Source organism: Apostichopus japonicus, chromosome 9, assembly GCF_037975245.1.
Source record: "Apostichopus japonicus isolate 1M-3 chromosome 9, ASM3797524v1, whole genome shotgun sequence".
NCBI lineage: Eukaryota > Metazoa > Echinodermata > Holothuroidea > Aspidochirotida > Stichopodidae > Apostichopus > Apostichopus japonicus.
Window position 1 is genome coordinate 11,835,001 of NC_092569.1, and position 23,252 is coordinate 11,858,252.

Genomic DNA, 23,252 nt, shown 5'->3' on the forward strand with positions numbered 1-23,252 from the left:
TACACTAGTTGACTCACTGTACATACTAAATCGCCGATAGCTTTCTAGGTTTCTAAGTCCTGTGATATGTCGTTTCACATGTGACGTATTATCATTGTTTAAGACACTAAGGTCACTAATTTTCCGTTTGTTGCCACTTTAGTAAATGTAAGACAGAATTAAATATTAATTCTTCCAAGTCAGAGCTTTGAAAGGTAATTCAACTTTTTTGTATTTAACCACCTGATACACACAGAGGATAGAGTTACTACTGTAAATCCATTTCGATGCATTTGTTGGGATTACAGATATCCTTAGTTCTTACTATAAACCTATAGTATCACATCCTACCGATTGAACAGATTCATCGACACGATCCAGCTTTTACTGTGGTACAAAACTTAGATGGATAATAGTTACTGTAATCTCTGTGTGAATCCGTTGTTTTAAATTGAATTAAGTTCATGCACGTACGTTCTCAAAGAATACGTCTATACCATTAGAAGCCAGATTGTATCTGGAGTCACTATCTCGTAGTTATAGGCAGGGACGTAGCCAGGGGAGCAGTGGGAGCAACTGCTCCTCCCTTTCAGTGTCGAAAAAATGTTAAAAACTGTTGTTTTTTGCATGGTATTTTGTCAGTGCTCTTTTGATCTTGAATACTCGTCAGCTCCGTTGACTCGATTATAATCGTAATAGCACTTCGGCTTACTGATTCAGCTACTTAGTTTGGCAGATGCAATTAGCTTAATTTAGCCTATAGCCTTTTACAAACCTACAGTTGGCTACTGCGTAATAAAATACATATAGCCTACCTAACTGCACTCGATGGAGTGTCACGAACCGTATGCACAACGACGACGAAAACGTGCGTTTTCATCCTTTCTATGATTCGTCATAAGTTGTTGCACGAACAGCATGTTATGAAGCTTATTAAGCAATCGTACGTGATACGCGCTTCCTATAAATAATTATTACAGTGTTTCTTCTCTTAGCAAATTATCAACTTCTCTTAAATCTACTCAATTGTGGTTGGTACTAAGTACTTTGTAAACTTGGGTTGCCTCAAATTGTCCAGATGTTAACATTCATACATTAGTCTTCCTTAGTCAGGGAATTTCAAAGATAGTATAGCCTATAGCTCTGATCAAAGTTAAAAAATACAATATTTTGATCAATTTAATGATTGTTATACTTTAATTTAAAGGTAGTGTTTTACATCCACTGGGCGGAATATTTGAACGAGAATCATTCATTTGGCCTCGGCTGTCACACACAAGCTAACGTACTTAGCCTAAGCATACATTCTGACTCTGCATTGTTTTAAACATTACCAGATGTATTTGAATTTGCAACAGTCTATGAGTGCCTCTCCCTTTTAATATATGCCCGGTAAACCTACATGAAGGGCACTAGGTCTATGTTATGTAATGCAGGACGCATAATTATGCGTAATGAATTGATGCATTTTTACTTCTCTCTAAACATTAGAAACCGTATAATCTTATCATAATGATGTGAAATTCTGCTACAATATATGAAAGTTTATATTGTCCATCAGTGAAGTTCGTCAACTCTATTAAAGTCCAGACATTGGACAATAAACGAGAATCATCCTACTGGAAAATTTGTAAAAGAGCACTTTGTTTGTCTTTCTGATATAATATTGAAAAGAACAAAGAATTCAAACAGGAAACAAAATCTGCTGATAATTTGATATCATATGATAATGGTGAAACTGGCAAAACATTGCACCAGATTGCATATAAGGACCTTCAATTGTTCAAAAATGTATCAATTAGATAGATCCCAAGAAAGGTCAATATATGTTTGTTCATGAAAAACATTTTCCTGAATAGGATATGCCAGAGTTATCGAGAAACCAGCCAGCCAATCAGGTAATAGCCTTTTCCGGGGAAAGCAGTCGGGGATATCAAATTTCATTAAGTTATGTGATGCAAACTATTATACCTTGGGATAGCTGACATGGCTCTTTTCTCAAATTTCACAATCTTTATCTTTAATCGCTCCTCCTTCCTGCGTTTTTTTTTTTGTAATTTGAGCAAAATATAAATCCCACTAGATATGGTCTTAATCGTTCCTGTCAATACAGCGCTGTTTTATTTATTGGCAGTTTAAGAAGGTATTTTTTAAATTACTACTCATCCTTGAGTAAAGACGAATTTCATGACATATTTAAGTAACCTTATTGGCGAACAATCTATGTTTCATATTAAAATATCGAGCCAGTCAGCCATTTAATTGTCTCCTCCCATCTTATTAACTGATTAACATATTAGCCTCCCACGATTCGTTAAACTTCCCTACTGCGCAGAGATTAGAAAAAGAGACCCAACCTTTAGTGAATTGATGAATATGCATGAATCTCTTAAAAGCTCGACAACATATGGCAATTTAAAAACCATGACATAGTACATGTACCGAACATTTTTAATCAGACTCTGCTCAGATCTGAGAACAACTGAAAAACATGGCTGTTAAAGAAAATAGCATATGTTTCCAACACCTTCTTATTTTCATGGCATGTTTTGGTACATCTTTAGCAGCAGGCAGTGAGTATTCTTAATTTATATATTTTTTTTCCGTTCCTTATCATGCATTTGACAACTGAAATAAAGTAAATATGCATACAGTCAGTAGCTTGAAACCTTATTCATTTACGATATATAGAATAAGAACTAGCGAGACCTTGATGTACTTGTAGCATAATCCACTTCTATTTTCAAATAAAACAGTTTGTTCTGTCAGCAGTGATGTGACGTTGTGTATATGGTGTAATTGGGGGATTGCTATACTCTGTTTTTTTTTTACTTGGTGTTTCTATGGTTACTCAAAGTTACGATATAACTTACGATAATGATTGTAATCGGAAATTTGGCACGAATATATCAAGGTATGTGACAAGAGTAAGTTTGTAGACGGAAACCTATATATCAATTTATGTAATCAATAATAACGAATTAAAACGCACTTTTATGTTTAATAAAGAAGGAAGAAATCAAAGCAGCTCAGATATTTGACTACATTGGTTATGTGCACAATAAAAATAAACATACGAAACAGATCTGGAACAACTTTGAATTCAAGAAATGAGTTAGAAACAGATGTAACTACACTTTCTACAATTTGAATTCAACATTCTGAGAAAAAAAATTATGCTGAAAGCAAATCCGATCCTCTTGAAATGGTAATTCACCCTTCCGCTCCCACCCCAATCCTCCCGAAACGCGGACATGCTCCCGTGACAAACTTGTAATCATTAGTAAAGTCCAATGTGCCTTTTGTTTTGTCATTTCGCTTTTAGGATTGTGTAAATTTGCGGAGAAGTTTCCTGGTGTAGGAGGAAGTTGTTACAAAGGTTCAACAAATGGTGAGACTTTCATTTCTATAGTTCAACTAGATCTTGTCCTAAGTGATTACAACATAATATACAATTTTCCATTCATTTTCCTGCTATAGTTAAGGTTAAAGTACTAACAAGAAAACTTTATAAAGTTTATGGAATTTTGTTGAAATGGATGCGATCATCTGTTTTCTCATATTTTTACTTTGGGGAACATTCATACAACCAACAGCTTGAATCATCGGTTGAAAAGATATATTAGAGATGTTTAGAGATGTAGGCTACATACATTGGAGAACCAAGGATAATAAACGTTACATACATACCAATACGATTATATATATATATATATATATATATATATATATATATATATATATATATATATATATATATATATATATATATATATATATATTTGGGTTTTTTGGGGGAATGAGCAATAAGTTCTTTCGATGGTTTGTTGAAACTATATCATTAACATATTGCTGATAATTGAAAGGATGATCGACAAATGAAATCTTGTATATTTTGCATGATAATGCAGTTTCATAAGCATATTTTGTGACTGAGAGATGATCGTTAGATTTAATTTCGTCCGTGTATACAGTAGAGCAGACAATGGACCCAACTTTTATAGTCCTTTTCTAATTTAACTTGTCGTTAAAACTGTCGTTATGAAATGAGCTAAAACCAATTTAATAGCCATGGATCAGTATAATTCCAGATTAATCTTTTGTTAACTTGATCGTATTGAAGAGAAATCCAGGTAAAGCACCTTTGACATAGTGTTTAGCTTGTTATTCAATTGGGACACAACTTCATGGATACGTAAAATCACATGGTACATCTTTTCTGTAAGCAAATTGACGTTTACCCCCACACTGATTAACACCTAACCATCAACTGTGGCAGCAGAAGCTTTTGCATTATGTCAAATACAATACTCGCTAAATCAGTTGGTCTAAAATCATTTACATGTTGGAGATTCTTCACTTGAAATTTGGAACAGGGAATGTTAATGCCGTTTTCCACAGGCTAGGGATTTCACTATTTTGCAAGCTTTCATGGATATTTGATGTGTATATTGGGACTCATTCAGTAGAGAAACATGTAAATACGGACCAAGGGATGTTGTCCGATCCACAAGTAGTAATTTTTTATCCTTTTTTAATTGACGAGTTACTAAATTAACATCCTATTTAGGACAATCGCTGTTCATTTCAGGTAAACATAATGGGATATCGTTATTAACAGAGTCATTGAAACGTCAAACTAGAATTCAATAAGCATAACGTGAGCATCTTTATGTGGATATTTTATAATATGCCAGGAATTTTATATTTTGTCACTTGGTTAAGCGCCTTCTAATATCACTCAGAATGAAGGTATATTTTGGTTAATTTTGGGCGGACGGGACTCTTACGCTCATAAGTTGCCCCCACCCCCCAGCCCCGCCTTCCCGTTTATTTAGTGGAACGGTCCCACAAAAATGAATTTCCTGGTTGATGCTAATACTATCCTGGTTAATATCATGAAATATTTCACCTCTCCTGGTCAAATTTACCACACTTTTCCTGGTTAATGCTAATACTATCCTGGTAAATGTCATGAAATATTTCACCTCTTTCCTGGTCAAATGAACAAACATTTCCTGGTTTGTGCTAATACTGTTGTGGTTAATATCATAAAATGTTCCACCTCTTTCCTGGTCAAATTAACCAACATTTCCTGGTTAATGCTAATACTATCCTGGTTAATATCATGAAATATTTCACCTCTCCGGGTCAAATTTACCACACTTTTCCTGGTTGGTGCTAATACTATCCTGGTTAATATCACAGAATATTGCACTCCTTTCTGGTTAAATTAAACAACATTTCCTGGTTGATGTCACCATTATCCAGGTTAATATTAAACTGATTTTCCACCTCATTCCTGGTTAAATCACCCCTTTCCTTGTTAATACTATTTGGTATGCCACCTTATTCTCCATTTAAGTAGCAATGCATTCAAATTGAGAAAAAGCAAAACATAAATTATAAAATAACATCATCAATGTTACTGATAGCTAACTTTATTTGCATCTCCATTACTTTTGAATTTTGAGTACTAAGTGAACTTTCGCAATTTAGTTTAATTCATTCCTCAAATACTTATACAATGAATTAATATAAGAAATGCAATACTAAAAACAAAATTTTGAGGACATATTTACAGCATAACCATCGTCACATGCTGAAGCTCTGATTGCTCGACATCAACTGTGAAATGTAACAGGGATACCAAGACCTTGATCAGCACTTTTGCACAAGGATAACTTGAAAATCACTTGAACAGTTTTCAGTGTAGAACAAGAAATCCTCTCTTGAAAAACTTGATCAACGCCTCTCTCCCAATAACCTTTGTTACGACAAAATTCAGCCCTGTGTCAGTAGCTTCTTTTCTTTAAAGGTATGCTGTATTAGCCGCAAATATGCTAGATATTCAAATGTGGTCACCTTTAGTCAGAATTTTTAAACTGTTTTTATTACAACCTTTGAGGAAATTTTCCCATTCAGCCATCTTGTGTGTTCCTTAAATATGTCTGAGACTAATTGGAGAGTAAAGACCTCCAGGAGGGTACTTTTTGAAAACTTCTTGCCATTATAGCGTGCTATAATTTGGGGCCTATACTGACTACCATTAAACTAGATAGGAAGGTCTTAGAAGATCCATGTCCACATTGTTGTTGATTAGGATGACCTAATACCAAATTTATTGTTTTAATCTAATTATTTACTTATTGGTAATTTATTCATATTTTTATTTGAATTACAATTATATTTTACCACTTTGCACAGCCAAACCGAACATCTGCAAGACAATAATTAGGCTTCCAACAATACCATTAACGTTTTAGTCATAAGCTCATCCTTGGACCTCACATACTTGTGCAAATCATTTTAACTCCAATAGAAAGTGGTAAGTTAAAGCTTATTATCATAACAAGAAAGATTAATTTGAAAAGATTTTGAGCAAACAGTTAAGTAGTTAAAGAATAGACCAAAGTGTCCTTGAACATGAACTTTCTGAAATTCTGAATGACCATAATTATGATCACGTTTTGCATTCATCAACATGTCCGTCCCAGGACTCAGGAAGAAGCGTTTCAAAACAATTAACTAAACTGAACCCTAAATGACCTATGACATATAATTCCTGTGCACTTCCACATAATAATAATAATAATACACAGTTCTTATAAAGCGCAAATACACACTTAAGTCTCTATGCGCTGTCCCTTCATGTCCCTTCATGTCCCTTCATGTCCCTTCATCACAGGCCATCTCTATGCAAGTTTAATTAAAGTTCAGAGAGATGAATTGAAATGCAAAACATCAATTTTTTTCTCATAAAAACAGCTACAATCACATTCTTGATGTGCATCATCCAAGCCAAAGACATCATTCTACTACTGCAAAGCTGTGTTACTTGGTAGTCTCTCTCAATTTCTCATTTTTCACCTGTTCCAGTTTGTACCAATCTAGGAAAGGAATGAAGCAATTAAAGTAATAAATGGTGTGCTAACGAACTAGAATGAAAAAGAAGATTAATCGCTTTCTACAGTCTACTAGTTTGTGCCAAACTTTTTGAAAACATTATTATTTTATCAGTTTCAGTTTTAGAAAAGGAATAAATTGCATTAGCCTTTTTTTATAGCAAGTGCAGTAACACACTGTGTTGGCAGCCAATTAAAGATTAAAGATTCTTCACGGTCGTTTCCTCTGATCTTCTTTGACAAACAAGAAAATGGAGGTTTAAGTACACACAGCCTGTGTTCGTGAACTTGACATACCAATTGCATAATAGGCGAAGGTCAAATGTGTAAATGTGCATTACACGTCGCTTAGAGCAAAATGAGTCAATAGTGTTATTTACAGCACTTAGCCGATAGTCAAACCAAAGGTTGTGATACTGGTTCAACAGTGTTTCTGTTGTCATTTTATGGTAGATGAAGGTAGGAGCACTGAAAGCTCTCTATCAAGCAATTTTCTCTTCGCTTCAGACAAATTTGTTGCCATGCTTTGCAAAGTCCTGTTGCTTCTTGCTGATACCTCAGTAAATAAATTGTTCAATTTCCTTAATTTCCTTACAGATCTAAACTGGTTCCACTTTACCAATAATCAGTGGGCTATCAGCTAACACAATTTCATGTAGATTAAACATAAATCTAAAAAATAACAATTACTTGTTTTACATGTATATGAATAATTGCAAGGATGCACCATTGCACCCTTCGATGTTGAAATTCCCCAAAACAACAGAGTGACAAGAGAAAATGCCAAGTTCATCTGCAACAAAAGATTTGTGAAATTGTTTAAATTTGATACAGTAAAATAACATTCACTGAAAGTTTACATCTTCTCCCAACCTCCCCTCCCCCCCCCCCCCCCCTTTTTCCAAGATAGCCAAGGTATCTCACTGGAAGCAGGACACTTCGCCCAACAACCATTTCGCCCAACTGCCATTTCGCCCAACCTTACCATTTCGCCCAACCAGCCTGGTCATTTCGCCCAACCAGCCTGGTCATTTCGCCCAACCAGCCTGGTCATTTCGCCCAACCAGCCTGGTCATTTCGCCCAACCAGCCTGGTCATTTCGCCCAACCAGCCTGGTCATTTCGCCCAACCTTGATTAAATATGATACTTGAAAAGTAAACGTTCGGGAATTGTTAAAGTTACAGGATACGAACCGAATATTAAGGAAACTTGAGGACCGATCAGTGTGTTGAGGGTTAGGTTTGATAGTAAACGTTCGAATATTAAGGAATATTAAGGAAACTTGAAGTCCTTTTCTTTGTATAACTTTAGTAAGGAAACGTTACAGAATACGAACCGAATATTAAGGAATCTTGAGGATGGATCAGTGTTTTAGGGGTTAGGTTTGATAGTAAACGGTCGGGAATTGTTAACGTTACGGGATGCGAACCGAGTATTAAGGAAACTTGAAGTCGTGGTTAAATTGATTAGGCCTACATATGTGATTACATATGTGGTTACATTGATAAATATTACGGACGGGTTTTATATATATATTGTTTTTCACTTAACGTTCCGGAATTGTTAGTCAGTAGGATGGACCAGTATTTTAGGGGTTAGGTTTGATAGGTTTTTATGAAGACCGATTCCCCTGTGTTTGTATAACATTAGATTAACACTATGTAGAACTAGATAAACACATAACTGCTGTGAACAATACCCTTGATTAATGCCTGGCGGACTTGATAAACCTTGACCGAAGTCATCAAGCAGAAAAATAGGTGTGGATTAATAAACCACAAACAATAGGCCTCCGATAAACGTCTGGTTGACCGGATTAACGCTTGGCTGACCAAAACAATAACTGCGGATTACTGACTCACAAATGCAATAACATCAATTATTGAAAAATACTTATACTTAAGTTGGTCATAAGAACCTACGCTAGTCTTTCTTACCATTAAAAGTACACTCAATTCACCTAATAGGTGCAATTATGTTTCACCATGAGGAGCATGCTATAAGTTCATGTTCTTCGGGCCCTCCCTTAAAAATACTTCAGGTTCTTGGCTACTACGTTGCGTTAGATAGTGTAAAACCGCCTACACCCCCATTTCAATACTTATACTAATAATATTAAAAATACTTCAGGTTCTTGGCTACTACGTTGCGTTAGATAGTGTAAAACCGCCTAAACCCCCATTTCAATAATATAACTACCAATAATATAACCCAAAATAAATCAAATTGAACTAGTGAAATAGAAACGGTTATATTATTCCACACCGATTCCCCTTTGTTTGTATAATAATATAACTTCCATTGTATGCGTAAACGCTTAAAGTAGTGTAATCCTCCCATTATACCCGAAATAACTGCTCAGACTCAGATCGATATCGAGCGGACCTCACTTTATTTACCTATTACGAAGTAACCTTACCCAAAATAAATCAAATTGAACTGGTGGAATAGAAAAAGTAATATTATTCTGACTGAATATTAGTAAAAATAAGGTTGGGCGAAATGACCAACACGGTTGGGCGAAATGACCAACACGGTTGGGCGAAATGACCAACACGGTTGGGCGAAATGACCAACACGGTTGGGCGAACTGACCATGCTGGTTGGGCGAAATGACCAACGCGGTTGGGCGAAATGACCAGGCTGGTTGGGTGAAATGGCAGTTGGGCGAAATGGTTGTTGGGCGAAGTGACTCGCAAGCATCTCACTGCTCTATGGCAAGAATTTTAAAGAGGACTGACACTTTACTGAAGGCTATGGTCACACTCTTTGTTTATACCATGGAGAAATAAAACTAGAAGTCAGAGACTTGCCATCTGCAATACAGAATGTAGGATATGCTTAGCATAGTGTACAATTATGTGTTGTACAGTCCTGATTTGGCCTCTCTGTTTTGAAATTTCTAAGATAGATGCACTTTAATTTAACTGAATTTCTCTATCACAAGAAATTCATCTAATGTAAAATTGATGACTTCGCAGTGGCTTCAAGTTATGCTATCACAATTTGCGGAGAGTAAGAGATCAATCTTGTGCAAAGATAAATCGATATATTTTAACACTTTAATAGGAAGAAGTGTATGGAAGTATGAGATAATGGTATATTGCAATGATCGCAGTGACCTCAATTGACCTCTACATGCATAACTTATACATGGTATCAATCACCTTGCAACTCATTTTTATGTTGGACTTTTGACTTGATGGTATGAGTTGTAGTTGCTCAACTACAATATACCATCATAGGGCTAAGTAAACTGCAGCCTACAGATTTTTCATGTAGTTTGCAAGTACGGTAATGGAAGGCTGAAGGTTGTGTGCTTCTTGTACTCTGTCGTGGCTGTTAGCTCCTCTCGGTACAAATCTTCCATTTCTGCCAAAAAAATAACACATAACAGCAGAAAGAGTTATTTATTTCTGCACCTAACAGAAGCCGGTCACCTTTGTTAGAAATAGTTTCAAAGTAAAACAAAATCAATTACATTAACGGTCTTTATTTGAGTTTTGTACCATGTTTAAATACTTATCAGTTTGTATCCATACAAACATTCTCTCCCATGAAAACTGTATATGTGTCCCTTTAGATTGTTCAGAAATCATACTATAAGGAATCCTGTTATGGGCAGTTCGGTTTATTGAGATTTACACCGATTTCATGATCTGCTGTGATATATACGGAAACATAATATGCCTTACTGTAAATGTGTCCCTTTTTAATGTTCAGAAAATCAATGATATAAGGAGTCCCTGCTTTGGCAGTTCAGTTTATTGAGATTTACACCAATTTCATGATCTGCTGTGATATATACGGAAACATAATATGCCTTACTGTAAATGTGTCCCTTTTTAATGTTCAGAAAATCAATGATATAAGGAGTCCCTGCTATGGGCAGTTCAGTTTATTGAGATTTACACCAAATTCATGATCTGCTGTGCCTAATATGGAAATATAATCTGCCTCACTGACAGTGCTTCAAAACCTACTTCTGGGGAGTATAATTGTAGAATAAGAACAGCATGAGATGTAATAAAACTCATTTCTGTTTTATAGTGTGAGGCTTATAACATTAGGAGTGCAAAGCTGTGACCTAGTTATGTGGTGTTTCATTTTTACATGTCTCACGTGGATAAAACTTATTTGTGGCTAGGCCTAGGCTATACCTATATCATTGCATTAGTAGGCTTAGCCTAATTAATTTCACCAAACATTTTTAAGTTTGACAAACAAGTACCCCCCCCCCCCCCATAATTTACATTGAACTATAGTCTAGATTGAGATGATCCATTCACAAGTTTCTTGGTTTTTATAAATGAATAGTACAAAATTATCATTTTTTAAATTAAATTTCAAATGCATATAACTTAAGTTTACTAATATAGCTTAACTGGTTATAGCCTAGCCTGGGTAAGTTTTACACTCAGAGGTTAATGTAGGCCACTACAATAAATGCATCACTTGCAATTTTAAGCAATCTCTTCCTTCACTGTCGGCAATCACTAATAGCCATTTCCCGAACATGTAAGACCACTAGTAGTATAGCCTAAGCCTACAGTCTTTTAAAAGCGAAGGCAGGCTAGGCCTACATGGTCTAAGACTAAAGTGTACTGACCCCAAAGCACAAAGGTCTATGCATAATATCACTATAATGTGTGGCTTTGATTAGGTGTGCCCTCAGGAGTTAGCGTACACCACAATTACTCGCATTTGGTAGAAGTAGTACTAGAGGCGGTCGTTAATTAGGGAAGGTCTTGCTTTGAGTATGACACACAGTAGGAATATACTTACTTAGGTCTAGACTTAGGCCTAGTCCGAAAGTACTTACTATACAAATACTAGCCTATACTATCTCATAGCTAGTACAGCGTATTTACTACATCAGGGAAAGGATCTGGCCTAACCTAGCCTAACAACGTAAGAGCTAACGTTAGGTTATACTTCAATATCGCGCGTACTGACTGTACCGCAGAAATGACAAAATCGACATGATCCCGTTATTTCACCTTTCCATTTAAACACTGATTTAAGGTTATTCAAGGGCGGCGGAAGCACTTTCAATCTGGTGGGGGGGGGGGCACCGACATCAAAGGGCACTTTGCAGAAATTCGATTGGACTGATGCAGCCTTATATTTAGTACCCTTTATAACCCTTATTGCATTATCTTATTTGCATAAACACATCACTCCATCAACGCCCCCCACCCCCCTCAAGGAAAATATGCATATAGCACTGCAACATCCAATGTGCAAATTGGGACACAAGGAACAAGTTTTCTTTTGAGACAAAATGAGGTGAAAACATGCTAGTTGCTAATGTAGGAATCATCTTAATTAGAGTTTATTTCTTGATAATATCTTAACAATTTTTTTTCCATTCGAAATAGCTATTGAGTTTGACCCACTTAAATTCATTAAAAGTCAGGGGCGTAGCCAGGATTTGCAAAGTTGTGTGCACGACTATCTGAGCGAAGCGCCACCTTCGGTTGGCGCGGAGTGTCCAAGAAAATTTTTGGTTTTACAAACCCCTCAGATGGCCGGAAACGGCCCTTCCCGAGTGTTCATTCTGGTTCCCTGGCCTCTAATTGCTAACTTGAGACACCCCAATTTTTATGTAGAAAAGGGGCACATTTTTAACCTGAGGAAAAGTGGGGGGGCACGTGCCCCATGTGCCCCCCCCCCGGTTCCCCGCCGCCCTTGAGGTTATTCATACCCCTTTGATCTAGCAAGAATTTGACTTTGTCATATGCAATAATTAGATGGTTATTTGCACATTTCCTCGTCTTATTTGACTGTTTCTCCTGCTTGCTTAACCCCCTATCATATATGAATATTTAGTGCGCTGAGGATGGAGCTAGCGCTGTAACCATCCTCTGCCCACCAAGGAGAAATCTACTGATGCCTTTAGATGATACATCTTTACACCATCAGAAAGAGCACCACCTTCTTCACACCCTCACTGTCTGTCAGCTTTTACTGTTTCTCTACAAAGTCACGTGACTTTGCTAAGAGGCTGACAAGAATAGAAAAACACTGTTTGTCCTATAAAGACGAAGGTAAACAGTTTGAATATGTGGAATGACCAAAAGCGAAGTCAGTTCAGAAGATATTTTTTTAAATAATAATTGTTAAATAGCTAACAGGTATTTAAGTTGGTGGGGCTTGTTCGCAGGGCAGCCCTGCGAATAGCCAGACACACACACACACCTTATTCACAGGGCAGCCCTGTGAATAGCCAGACACAAGTATCTTATTCACAGGGCAGCCCTGTGAATAGCCAGACACGAGCATCTTATTTGCAGGGCTGCCCTGTGAATAGCCAGACACATACACCTTATTCACAGGGCAGCCTTTGACTGGGTTAACGGGCTCAGTAATTTTTGGGCTATTCGAGTTTGCTTTGGGGCTATTCGAGTTTGCTTTTGGGCACCAGCTATCTTTTTGAGAGTCTTAATTGGGAGCCTCTATATTTTGAGGAATTTATTGGCCTTTGGGATTCCTATCTTCCCAGCAAACACAAAAACGTTTTTGAAACGTTATTAAAATGTTTCGTCTTTTGTTTTGATAACGTTATTTGTGGTGTAATAAATATGTCACGAAAACGTTTTCAGGTTATCATTTCGAAACATTTTTTCGTAATAACATTAATATAACATTAATATCTCATAAAAACGTTATGCCGACGCTTTTATAACACCACATTTAACGTTATAAAAATATATTTTAGAGGCTCTTTTAAAAATGTTATGATAACGTTTTGTGTTTGCTGGGTTAATGCTGTTAAGATTGGTTTTGGGAGCCTAGGGCCTTAAGATTGAGCCAGTCTAGCATTAGTACCGCCAACATAAAAATGTCATCCCTCGATCATTTTCACCTTTTTTTTGCAGAGTGACTGCTCATTTGCATGTAAAGGTGTGGGAGGGGGGGGTGTCACACCTTTGACCATATTGGCTTTCAGGCAATATCGGCTTTTGGGGAATCCCAAGATAAGCTCCTTTAAAATAAGCTTTTAAACTTGAACTGCTGGGGCTCCAAAAATTAGCTTATGAAGTGGCTAAGACTATTTGGGAACAAAAGGTTGGCTTTTTCAAGGCCCCTAAACTGACTGGTATCAATAGCAAAACCTAATAATAAACCTATTTTCAAAATCGTCACAGCCCTGCGAATAAGGTTCCGTGTACGTTATTCGCCGGTCTGCCCTGCGAATAATCACTTCGATTTAAGTTATTACTTTACTTGTAATCGAGCGGAACAGGAATTTATGGATATTTCTACTGTTCCATGTTCGTTTCATACTCCAGACAACCTATTGTTTTTTCATTAATAGAGACAGACTTAAGTGGAACTGATTAATTGAAAGGTGTGAAATACCAACAGAATTTACATCTGTTTTCTCAAGATTTTCGCAAGTTGCAAACACAGAGAAAGAAAGAACCTCTTTATTTACCTTTAACAAATTCACCTTTTAATTGTGTTCTCTATTTAAGATGATACTACCAAGCAGAGCACCAACTCTTTGTCTGGGACTACGGTCTCCCCAGTTGAAACAACCACGCAGAGCGCAACCTCACCGCCGATTAGCACACTCTCCTCTTTGCCTGACACTACGGTTTCCTCGGTTGAAACAACCACGCAGAGCACCACCTCACCGCCGATTAGCACACTCTCCTCCTTGCCTGACACTACGGTGTCCTCGGTTGAAACAACCAAGCAGAGCACCACCTCACCGCCAGTTGAAAGCTCCTCTCAGTCAATCGACCCAACTCTTTTATCAACCCCGACTGTCTGCCTACGTGGTCAGCTGCGATGCTACAATGATGACAATGAAATGATCTGTGCGGCACCTGAGAATTGCACATGTCAAATGACAAGTGTGAATGCAAGCATTTCGGTGAGTTTCCCAATTCTTTACTTCTGCAGCCAGATATCGAGAAGTCACTTAATATAAAATAAATGACTTTCAGATGTTTAAATTCAAGTACAAATGACAGTATTCTGCCAGTTTCCCCCTTGACTCTACGTTAATTTTGATATACTGCTATCCATTCTTTATGCCGACAGCAAAAAAAATATCATCATCATCGTCGTCTTCATTTTAATCGTTATCGTCGTCGTCATCTTCGTCACTACAGTTATCATTATTATCGTTATAGTTATTCCTATTATTGTTATAATTTACTATCACTGTTTACAACCACGTTGCTCTATTGCACAGGCCGGTGGATTTTATGTCAACCCTGATTGTACAAGAATGGCTCACTGTATCAATGGCAGTGTCACGTGGGATGACGTATACAGTTGCAGCCCCAATGCACAGTGTGAGAAACAAGGCAACGTACACCAATGTTACTGCACGGCTGGTTACTATGGTGATGGAAAAACATGTTTGCAGGTTACTAACTGCCAAGATGTATATACTGCTGGTATTAACGAAAGTGGTATCTACACCATTAAACCAACTGGCTGGCCTGGATCACCATTTCCAGTGTATTGCAACATGGCTGACGGAGGTGGATGGACGGTAAGTCATAATAGAATCTAGATTTCTGTAGGCCTTTGGTATATAATTCACAAAAAATGAATCACAGATGACATAAACTATTTACTGATGTTTTATATTAAGTAATTACCTGCGTCATTAGTTTATTTTAATTAGCATTACACAGATACAGACTGAAAGATTGTGACAAATCCGGATTGTCTTCCGTTGAATTCTATTTGTTTGTCTGTGATTGCTACGTTCAAATTGTTAACCTTAAAGCATTACTTATTACAAATACAAATACAATGCTGGTTGTAACAACAGTGGTATCTACACCATTAATGAAACCAACTTACTGATCTGGCTTACCGTACTCTTTAATGATACATTGTTAAAAACGACAAACGTTTCAAGCGTTTATTTTAGAATTCCCTCAGTGAGTACACGCTACCTTACACCGAAGTGAAATGTTACATTACTTAAGAAATATGTTGCCCACAACAGGGAGAAGAAAAAAACGCGATCTCGTCCATCAAAAATAAGCTGCGTTGAATGTTCAACCGACTCGTCGTGCACACAATCTCCTTTGCCGTGTCACATAATCAACATTCATAAAATTTGTTTTTTGAGAAATGAGTTGATATTTCCTATAGTCCGGTATACGATGACATTATGGACCAATACATATGTTATCAGGGGGAAAACGCACTTCACGTATATAAGTTACATTGATACATTGATTACTTCTTAACTTATTGATTTTGTTGAGCATAGATTGTATATGGCAATGGGGGAAGGTGTTAAAAACGTATTTAAATGAATTGCAGGCAATAACGTTGAATAACAAGAAGGTACATGTCGAGTGTGCTATATTGATTTCAAGGGAGTAGAAATATCACAAACCAGAGAAGATCGAATTCAAGAAGAAGTATACTAGTATTGCATTACTCAAAACACATGTATTTAGAAAACATATAAAACCGTATGATAATGAATATTATAAAACAACTAACATAAAACATTATAAGCTGAACTTAAAATGTTGACTTATATGTTTGCATGCATGACACAATTATTTTACACATTTACACATCAACACTATTATGGTGCACGTGAATAATAACAAATAAAAATGCCCCAGTGCCCCCCTTCCTCCGGCTCCTACCCCCTGAGTGTAACAGAATAGTGACAATATCGGTACTCTCTTGTAATTTTGTTTTCTTTATGTGATTGCTACTAGAAGTCAAATAGCATAAGCTCGTAAAATGCCAATCTTCTTTTTCTGTTTACTATGGATTGTCTTATATTCGATTATGTTCTTTAAGTACTCGGTAACTGACTTATTTATGTTCATCCTTTGGTTCTGTCACGTAAGTCTTCATAAATATTCCCATGACTTCTGAGTTTTGTATAACTTTGTAAATCTTAGGAAGTCCTTAATTTATTTTGATTTCAGGTGTTCCAACGTCGAGTTAATGGTTCTGTTGATTTTTACCGTAACTGGACCAGCTACAAAGAAGGCTTTGGTCAGATCGTTCATGAATTTTGGTTGGGTAATGACAAGCTGTATTACATCACCAATCAAGAGAACTATCAAATCCGGATTGATCTGGTCGACAGGGAAGGGACTCCACACTTCGCTGAATATGACTCGTTCCGTATCAACGATGAAAATGACAAGTATCGTCTGTCCGCGGTGGGAACTTACAGCGGAACAGCAGAAGTACGAAATACCCGATGTGAGTTAAATAAATAATGGGGGTGTTTCCATCTTTTGCCATCTTAGATTACCAAATTCTATCTCGGCAATTAATGTAAATAACTTCATAAATAGTTGTTTATCTGAACAAATTATTAAGCACAATCATAAAATATGCTAATTTTTTTCAATTAATCATAACATAATTATAATAAAGCCATTGTCACGGCTTATTCTACATATAGTTGGAACTTATTTATTGTCCCTCTATAGTTGTGCCATTTACTTGTTCTAAGTTTATATTCTCCATTTGGATATCAAAACGTTTTGTAGAAAAAACACGAAATTTATGTGTAAGTTTATGTGTAAGTTTTTGACGAATGATTAAGTATTAGCAAAATATTGAACGTATAGTTTGTGCGTAATAATGCTATAAATGCATGGGGCGTTTTTGTTTCATGTTCTGTCATAGATATCACTCTACCGTACCAGCAATATAAAGAGGGGAAAGATTTTGAACTTTATTGCTAGTGTGGAGTAATATGACTTTACCGTTCAAAATTTAACAATGAGTGACCCTTCAGTATTACACTCTAATCGTATGATATATTTAAATCAATATTTCTAATATGAAAGAGATTTTGATTAAAAGTTTCTTAATGGTATGTGATATTTTATATTATACGCACTAGGGTGGAAAAGTGTTATGCGGCTTAAACGCGAGTGTATTATGTATCTTTTCTCTTTTGTCTTAACAGACAAGGAAAATGCTTTGAAATTTCAGTTCAACAGTTTCTTTAGTACTTACGATCAAGATAATGACATGATTACTGAACACTGTGCGGTAATCAGACAAGGCGCATGGTGGCACAAAGGGTGCTGTAGATCCAATCTCAATGGCAACTACTTCGCTAGTGTCATTCCTTCCACTACGGGTTGCTGTGGGGAGCAATCCTCTATCTGTTGGAACAACCTACCAGGACCTGACCATAACATCAAATACAGCGAGATGAAGATTCGACCTGTACGTGATTAAATGTAGCAAATATCTTCAATTTTCTGTATCCTTAGACAGAGTAAGCAGACGCTTCACCATAGATTAAATGAATAAGACTTATAGTGTATTCTAAGAGATATTTACGAGCCGGAAACCCCACATCGAGATTGAAATAATATCATTTATACTTGTTAATATTTCGTCATATGAAGGTAAAATGTATTGCAATTTCAGCAGATTCATATTGCCTCAGATGTTGTCATGTTCAGTTTTAATACAGTAGAGTAACGTCATCTTGTATCATTGTTTTCGTCCATTATTTACATTACAACAACAAAATATTTCCCATTGATATTAAATTAATTGAGAATTTTATTTTATTTAAATTAAAAAACAATTTACATTTCGTAAATGAAAATGTTCCCTCCATACTAAGGAAACATCAAGAATCTTTTTAGATTCCAAAATCTCGTTACTAGGTATTGCAGTATCACTGTTCAAATCAACAGTTTTCCGACAGTTTGTCCCATATTCGACATTTGGGAAGACATCATATCAACATTAGCCAATTGTAAGATAGGCTCCTGCATGGAATTTGTTAAATCTATTGTTGAATTGACATGGAATGTGTGTTTGTTGTGGTCCTAATGTAGCATTTGTGTTTGCTCTTTCATTGTGATACCATATATTATTATTAATCATGCGAGTTTACACTGTAATTTAATTGTACGTGTTTCAATTGAAATAGTTTCGAAGTAGTTATTATTTTTTTAAATAATTTGTGGAAATCATCAACTTTAATATTGTTAACAAATACTCATATAACCTTTTCCTTGTCATTGAGTGTATGGATGGATGGATGGATGGATGGATGGATGGATGGATGGATGGATGGATGGATGGATGGATGGATGGATGGATGGATGGATGGATGGATGGATGGATGGATGGATGGATGGATGGATGGATGGATGGATGGATGGATGGATGGATGGATGGATGGATGGATGGATGGATGGATGGATGGATGGATGGATGGATGGATGGATGGATGGATGGATGGATGGATGGATGGATGGATGGATGGATGGATGGATGGATGGATGGATGGATGGATGGATGGATGGATGGATGGATGGATGGATGGATGGATGGATGGATGGATGGATGGATGGATGGATGGATGGATGGATGGATGGATGGATGGATGGATGGATGGATGGATGGATGGATGGATGGATGGATGGATGGATGGATGGATGGATGGATGGATGGATGGATGGATGGATGGATGGATGGCTGGCTGGCTGGCTGGCTGGCTGGCTGGCTGGCTGGCTGGCTGGCTGGCTGGCTGGCTGGCTGGCTGGCTGGCTGGCTGGCTGGCTGGCTGGCTGGCTGGCTGGCTGGCTGGCTGGCTGGCTGGCTGGCTGGCTGGCTGGCTGGCTGGCTGGCTGGCTGGCTGGCTGGATGGATGGATGGATGGATGGATGGATGGATGGATGGATGGATGGATGGATGGATGGATGGATGGATGGATGGATGGATGGATGGATGGATGGATGGATGGATGGATGGATGGATGGATGGATGGATGGATGGATGGATGGATGGATGGATGGATGGATGGATGGATGGATGGATGGATGGATGGATGGATGGATGGATGGATGGATGGATGGATGGATGGATGGATGAGATGGATGGATGGATGGATGTATCGATCGATCTATCGATCGATCGATCTTGCAAGGACGACTATTTCCTTTGTGGGTGGTTAGGTGGTTTCTTTGAACGATTGCCATGACGACATTTGGATACAAATTCGCTACGCTTGTTGATTGAGTTGTAGCTTTTGTCGGCTCTCCTTCTTAATATGAAGAACTTTTTTTCCATACAGAGTTGGAGCTGCACTTATATGTATTAGACTGCTTTTAGGGTTTCCCAAGAGATGGAGTGATCGATTACACAATATATATAACAAGAACAACATCAAAATAGGCTATACCTGTATGAGGATTATGCAACATATTATAAAAGCCCGCAATAACAAGATTATATCTAAAGCAAACCAGGAGACCAGTGAAATAACTTTCATTGCAGAAAAAAATAGCGACTGCCCCCTGTCCGGGGAATGTCTCGTCAGCGATATAATGTACAAAGCAAAGGTCACTACTGGTCAAGAGACAGCCGTATACATCGGTCTGGTTAGTCGAAGCCTCAAGGCAAGCTGCAACAACCATATCAAATATTTCCGCAACTTACGTTATCAAAAGAAACTGAGCTCTCAAAACATATCTGGGACTTAAAAAGAAAGAAAATCGATCACTCCGTTGTCTCAAAGAACTTAGCAGTTTGAAAAAAAATACAATGTTTTGCTTTTGTAAGAATATTATCTACCAGTGGGAGAAACCAACCTGTTGTATTCCTATCAAGAACAAAACCACTTAAAGAGGTGAACTGATGTCGCTGCGGTTGTATTAGTCAGACACACGCTAAAAAGAGGCCCCTCCTATTACTTACTTTTACACAACAATATTTATCGCAGAAATGCTTCTTTGAGTTATTTATGTATATCATATTGATGTAAAATTTACTTTATGATAAACGTTTGTGTCAATACATGGTGTTAAAAAGTTTCATTGGTGTTTGGTATTTTTAAAATTTACTCTTTCGCGCGTTGTGATGTTAAAAGCCGCTAGTTTGTTTGCAGCTATGCATCAACTGTTACAAAGCTTATTAACTATTGACATTCTTCACGTAATCATCTACGTCCTTTTATTGTACCTGTATTGCTTACCATTTTTATCTCTTTTACAAACTAAACCAACGGTTATCAAAAAAGCATGTGGAATAATTTCCTGCCATGGAAATATTCCTATGAAGCCTAAAAAGCCCGTCTGTGAGCACCTTCAGTTAGGACTGCCAGGTAGGACTATCACATATTCCAGTGAAATTGAGCAATTTCCACGCTCAACAGCCCACGCGTCTTTTACGCAACTACATTTCTTATTTGTTCGCATACACTTAAGAATGATGCTAGCTTGTGTCCGCGGGTGCAGAGGTTGATTTGACTGATCTATTGGCCGAGTTTGCAAGATAATTTCTTCAAGTTGGGTAGGAAGTGCAATCTGCTAAGGACTTATGACTTTAAAAATTATGAAAGGTGAAAGGTCAATTGAAGGCTTGATAACAAGAAAGTTTCTGTAATCTAATAAGAAAAGATGGAAGATATATCAGTCAGAAAATCAAAGTCATAAGTTAATGTTGTAAAGTTAATTAAGTAACTGTCTTAAGATAGCCCCGCCCCACCCCCACCCCTTACCCCCACCCAATCCCGGCCCCCACCCCACCCTTTCAACATTAGCATCCCGACAGTTTGTAAGTCTTAAACGTTTAAGCATATGCAATGGGGGAATAGCATGCTTAACTTCACAATTCATTTTTTTTGTAATACGTATATAAATGCCATCTTTTATCATTGCGCTGGGACGGTTTTCAAGTGAAATAAACCTCGTATATTATATGAAAAGGAACAACAATCACGGTTGATTTAATTAACTTTAAAATTAATCAATTAACTTTTGGATTTGAAATGGAAATACATCCTAACCTTAAAATATATTACAGATATATTGCAAACCTAAGTAAGTATTGTAACGTAACTCACTCTGTATTGCCTACTTATGCCGCCGGTGGCTTTTCATGCAAGCAACTCGGGAGCATGTGTAAATGTTTTGTAACTTCTCCCAGGTACGGCGGACGTTCAGAATAGATTTCCTGGCAGTATGGTTCAGCTCTGTCTGTTAAAGCTCATCACAAGAACTGTTGTTTTTATATTAGCTAAGGGCTCGCGTTATGCGCAATGTGCAACCAATCAAATTATTTGCTGTTGCAACAGAATAATAATAATATATAATAAATACCATATATTAAAGTGCTGTTATCATGAAATAAAACATGCTCAAGAGCACTGTACAAAAGAACCAATACCTTGAATATAAAATTACCAAACTTCATCATTCCTGTTACCCACACATATGTATAACGTAGGCTATGTATAACTGAAAAAGCAACTGAAGAACGCACGGTAGCTGAGGGTCTCTGGATAGTGTCTCCCAGTAAGATCAGCATCAGCATATTTTAGGTAAGTCCTTTCAAAATGTAAAATCATTGATAAACGTATTTAACGTGAATATCGTAATGTTTATCTAATATTACGAGTACTAATAAGACATAAGGTCATTCGGGGTAAAGCTCACGTGGCGTAACTGACACAACTAGGCCAGTAGTTATTAATGTTGAGACAGCAGTTTGACGGGGCTCCATTTCCTTTTAACATTAATTTATGATATAATATATTATTAAAGGAATCATCTGGCATTAATTGATCATTGTGATGAATTTACTGGAATTGTAGTTTTGACATAAAAGATGCAGTTATTCGAGAACTGTGCTAACGTAACTGTATCCACAGTCTAAGTACAGTATTGTTTTCATTGTATAACATTTCCCAGAAACAAGTTTGAATATTTTGGTAATATGCGGTCTGCATTCTGCGTAGGATAGATCAAAATAAAGTATTCTGAGTGATTGTGTACCAAACTACACTAGGTAGATTGTGCTATTAACGCAGTGCGTTCGTTTTGCGTTAGTGACGCAATACGCTCGTTTTGCCTTATTGACGTAGTGCATTCGTTGTGCGTTATTGACGCAGTGTGTTCGGTTTGCGTTATTGACGCAGTGCCTTCGTTTTGTGTTATTGACGTAGTGCATTAGTTTTGCGTTATTGACTCTGTTCTTGTATATTGCGTCTTTTATTCAGTGCCTCCAAATTGCTGGCGTCAATTATTGTACTGAACTAGGTACGTTAAGTTAAGGTTGAATATGTACACCCAGCTAACTTTCAGTGTACTAGTCTGTTGCTATAACTTAGCCATCATTACGTTTGTACGTTGATTCTGTATTGTGATTGCATTGAATTGTTGAGGCCAATCACATTGAAAATCAGATTGATAACCACACCTCATAAAAACTTCAAGACCTGTAAATCCACTGTCTTCATCTTTATCTGTGCTTCCTTGGGAAAGAGAGGAGAAAGGTTTTTACACAAGTGTGTACACAAGTGTAAATGACAACTATACAAAAAAAAATTATACAGGCGTTTGTGTTTGAGGGGGGAGTAGAGAAAAACATCA

At 37.1% G+C, this 23,252-nt stretch overlaps 1 protein-coding gene across 1 annotated transcript; it reads left to right on the plus strand.

The window, feature by feature from the left end:
* Window positions 1-2,417: 2,417 nt before the first annotated feature.
* Window positions 2,418-19,022, plus strand: LOC139974547 (uncharacterized). Its single transcript, XM_071981760.1, has 6 exons — window positions 2,418-2,552; window positions 3,305-3,370; window positions 14,367-14,770; window positions 15,095-15,400; window positions 16,818-17,100; window positions 17,819-19,022. The coding sequence occupies exons 1-6, from the start codon at window positions 2,471-2,473 to the stop codon at window positions 18,094-18,096; spliced, it is 1,419 nt and encodes a 472-aa protein (XP_071837861.1). The 5' UTR covers window positions 2,418-2,470; the 3' UTR covers window positions 18,097-19,022.
* The last annotated feature ends 4,230 nt before the right edge of the window (window positions 19,023-23,252 follow it).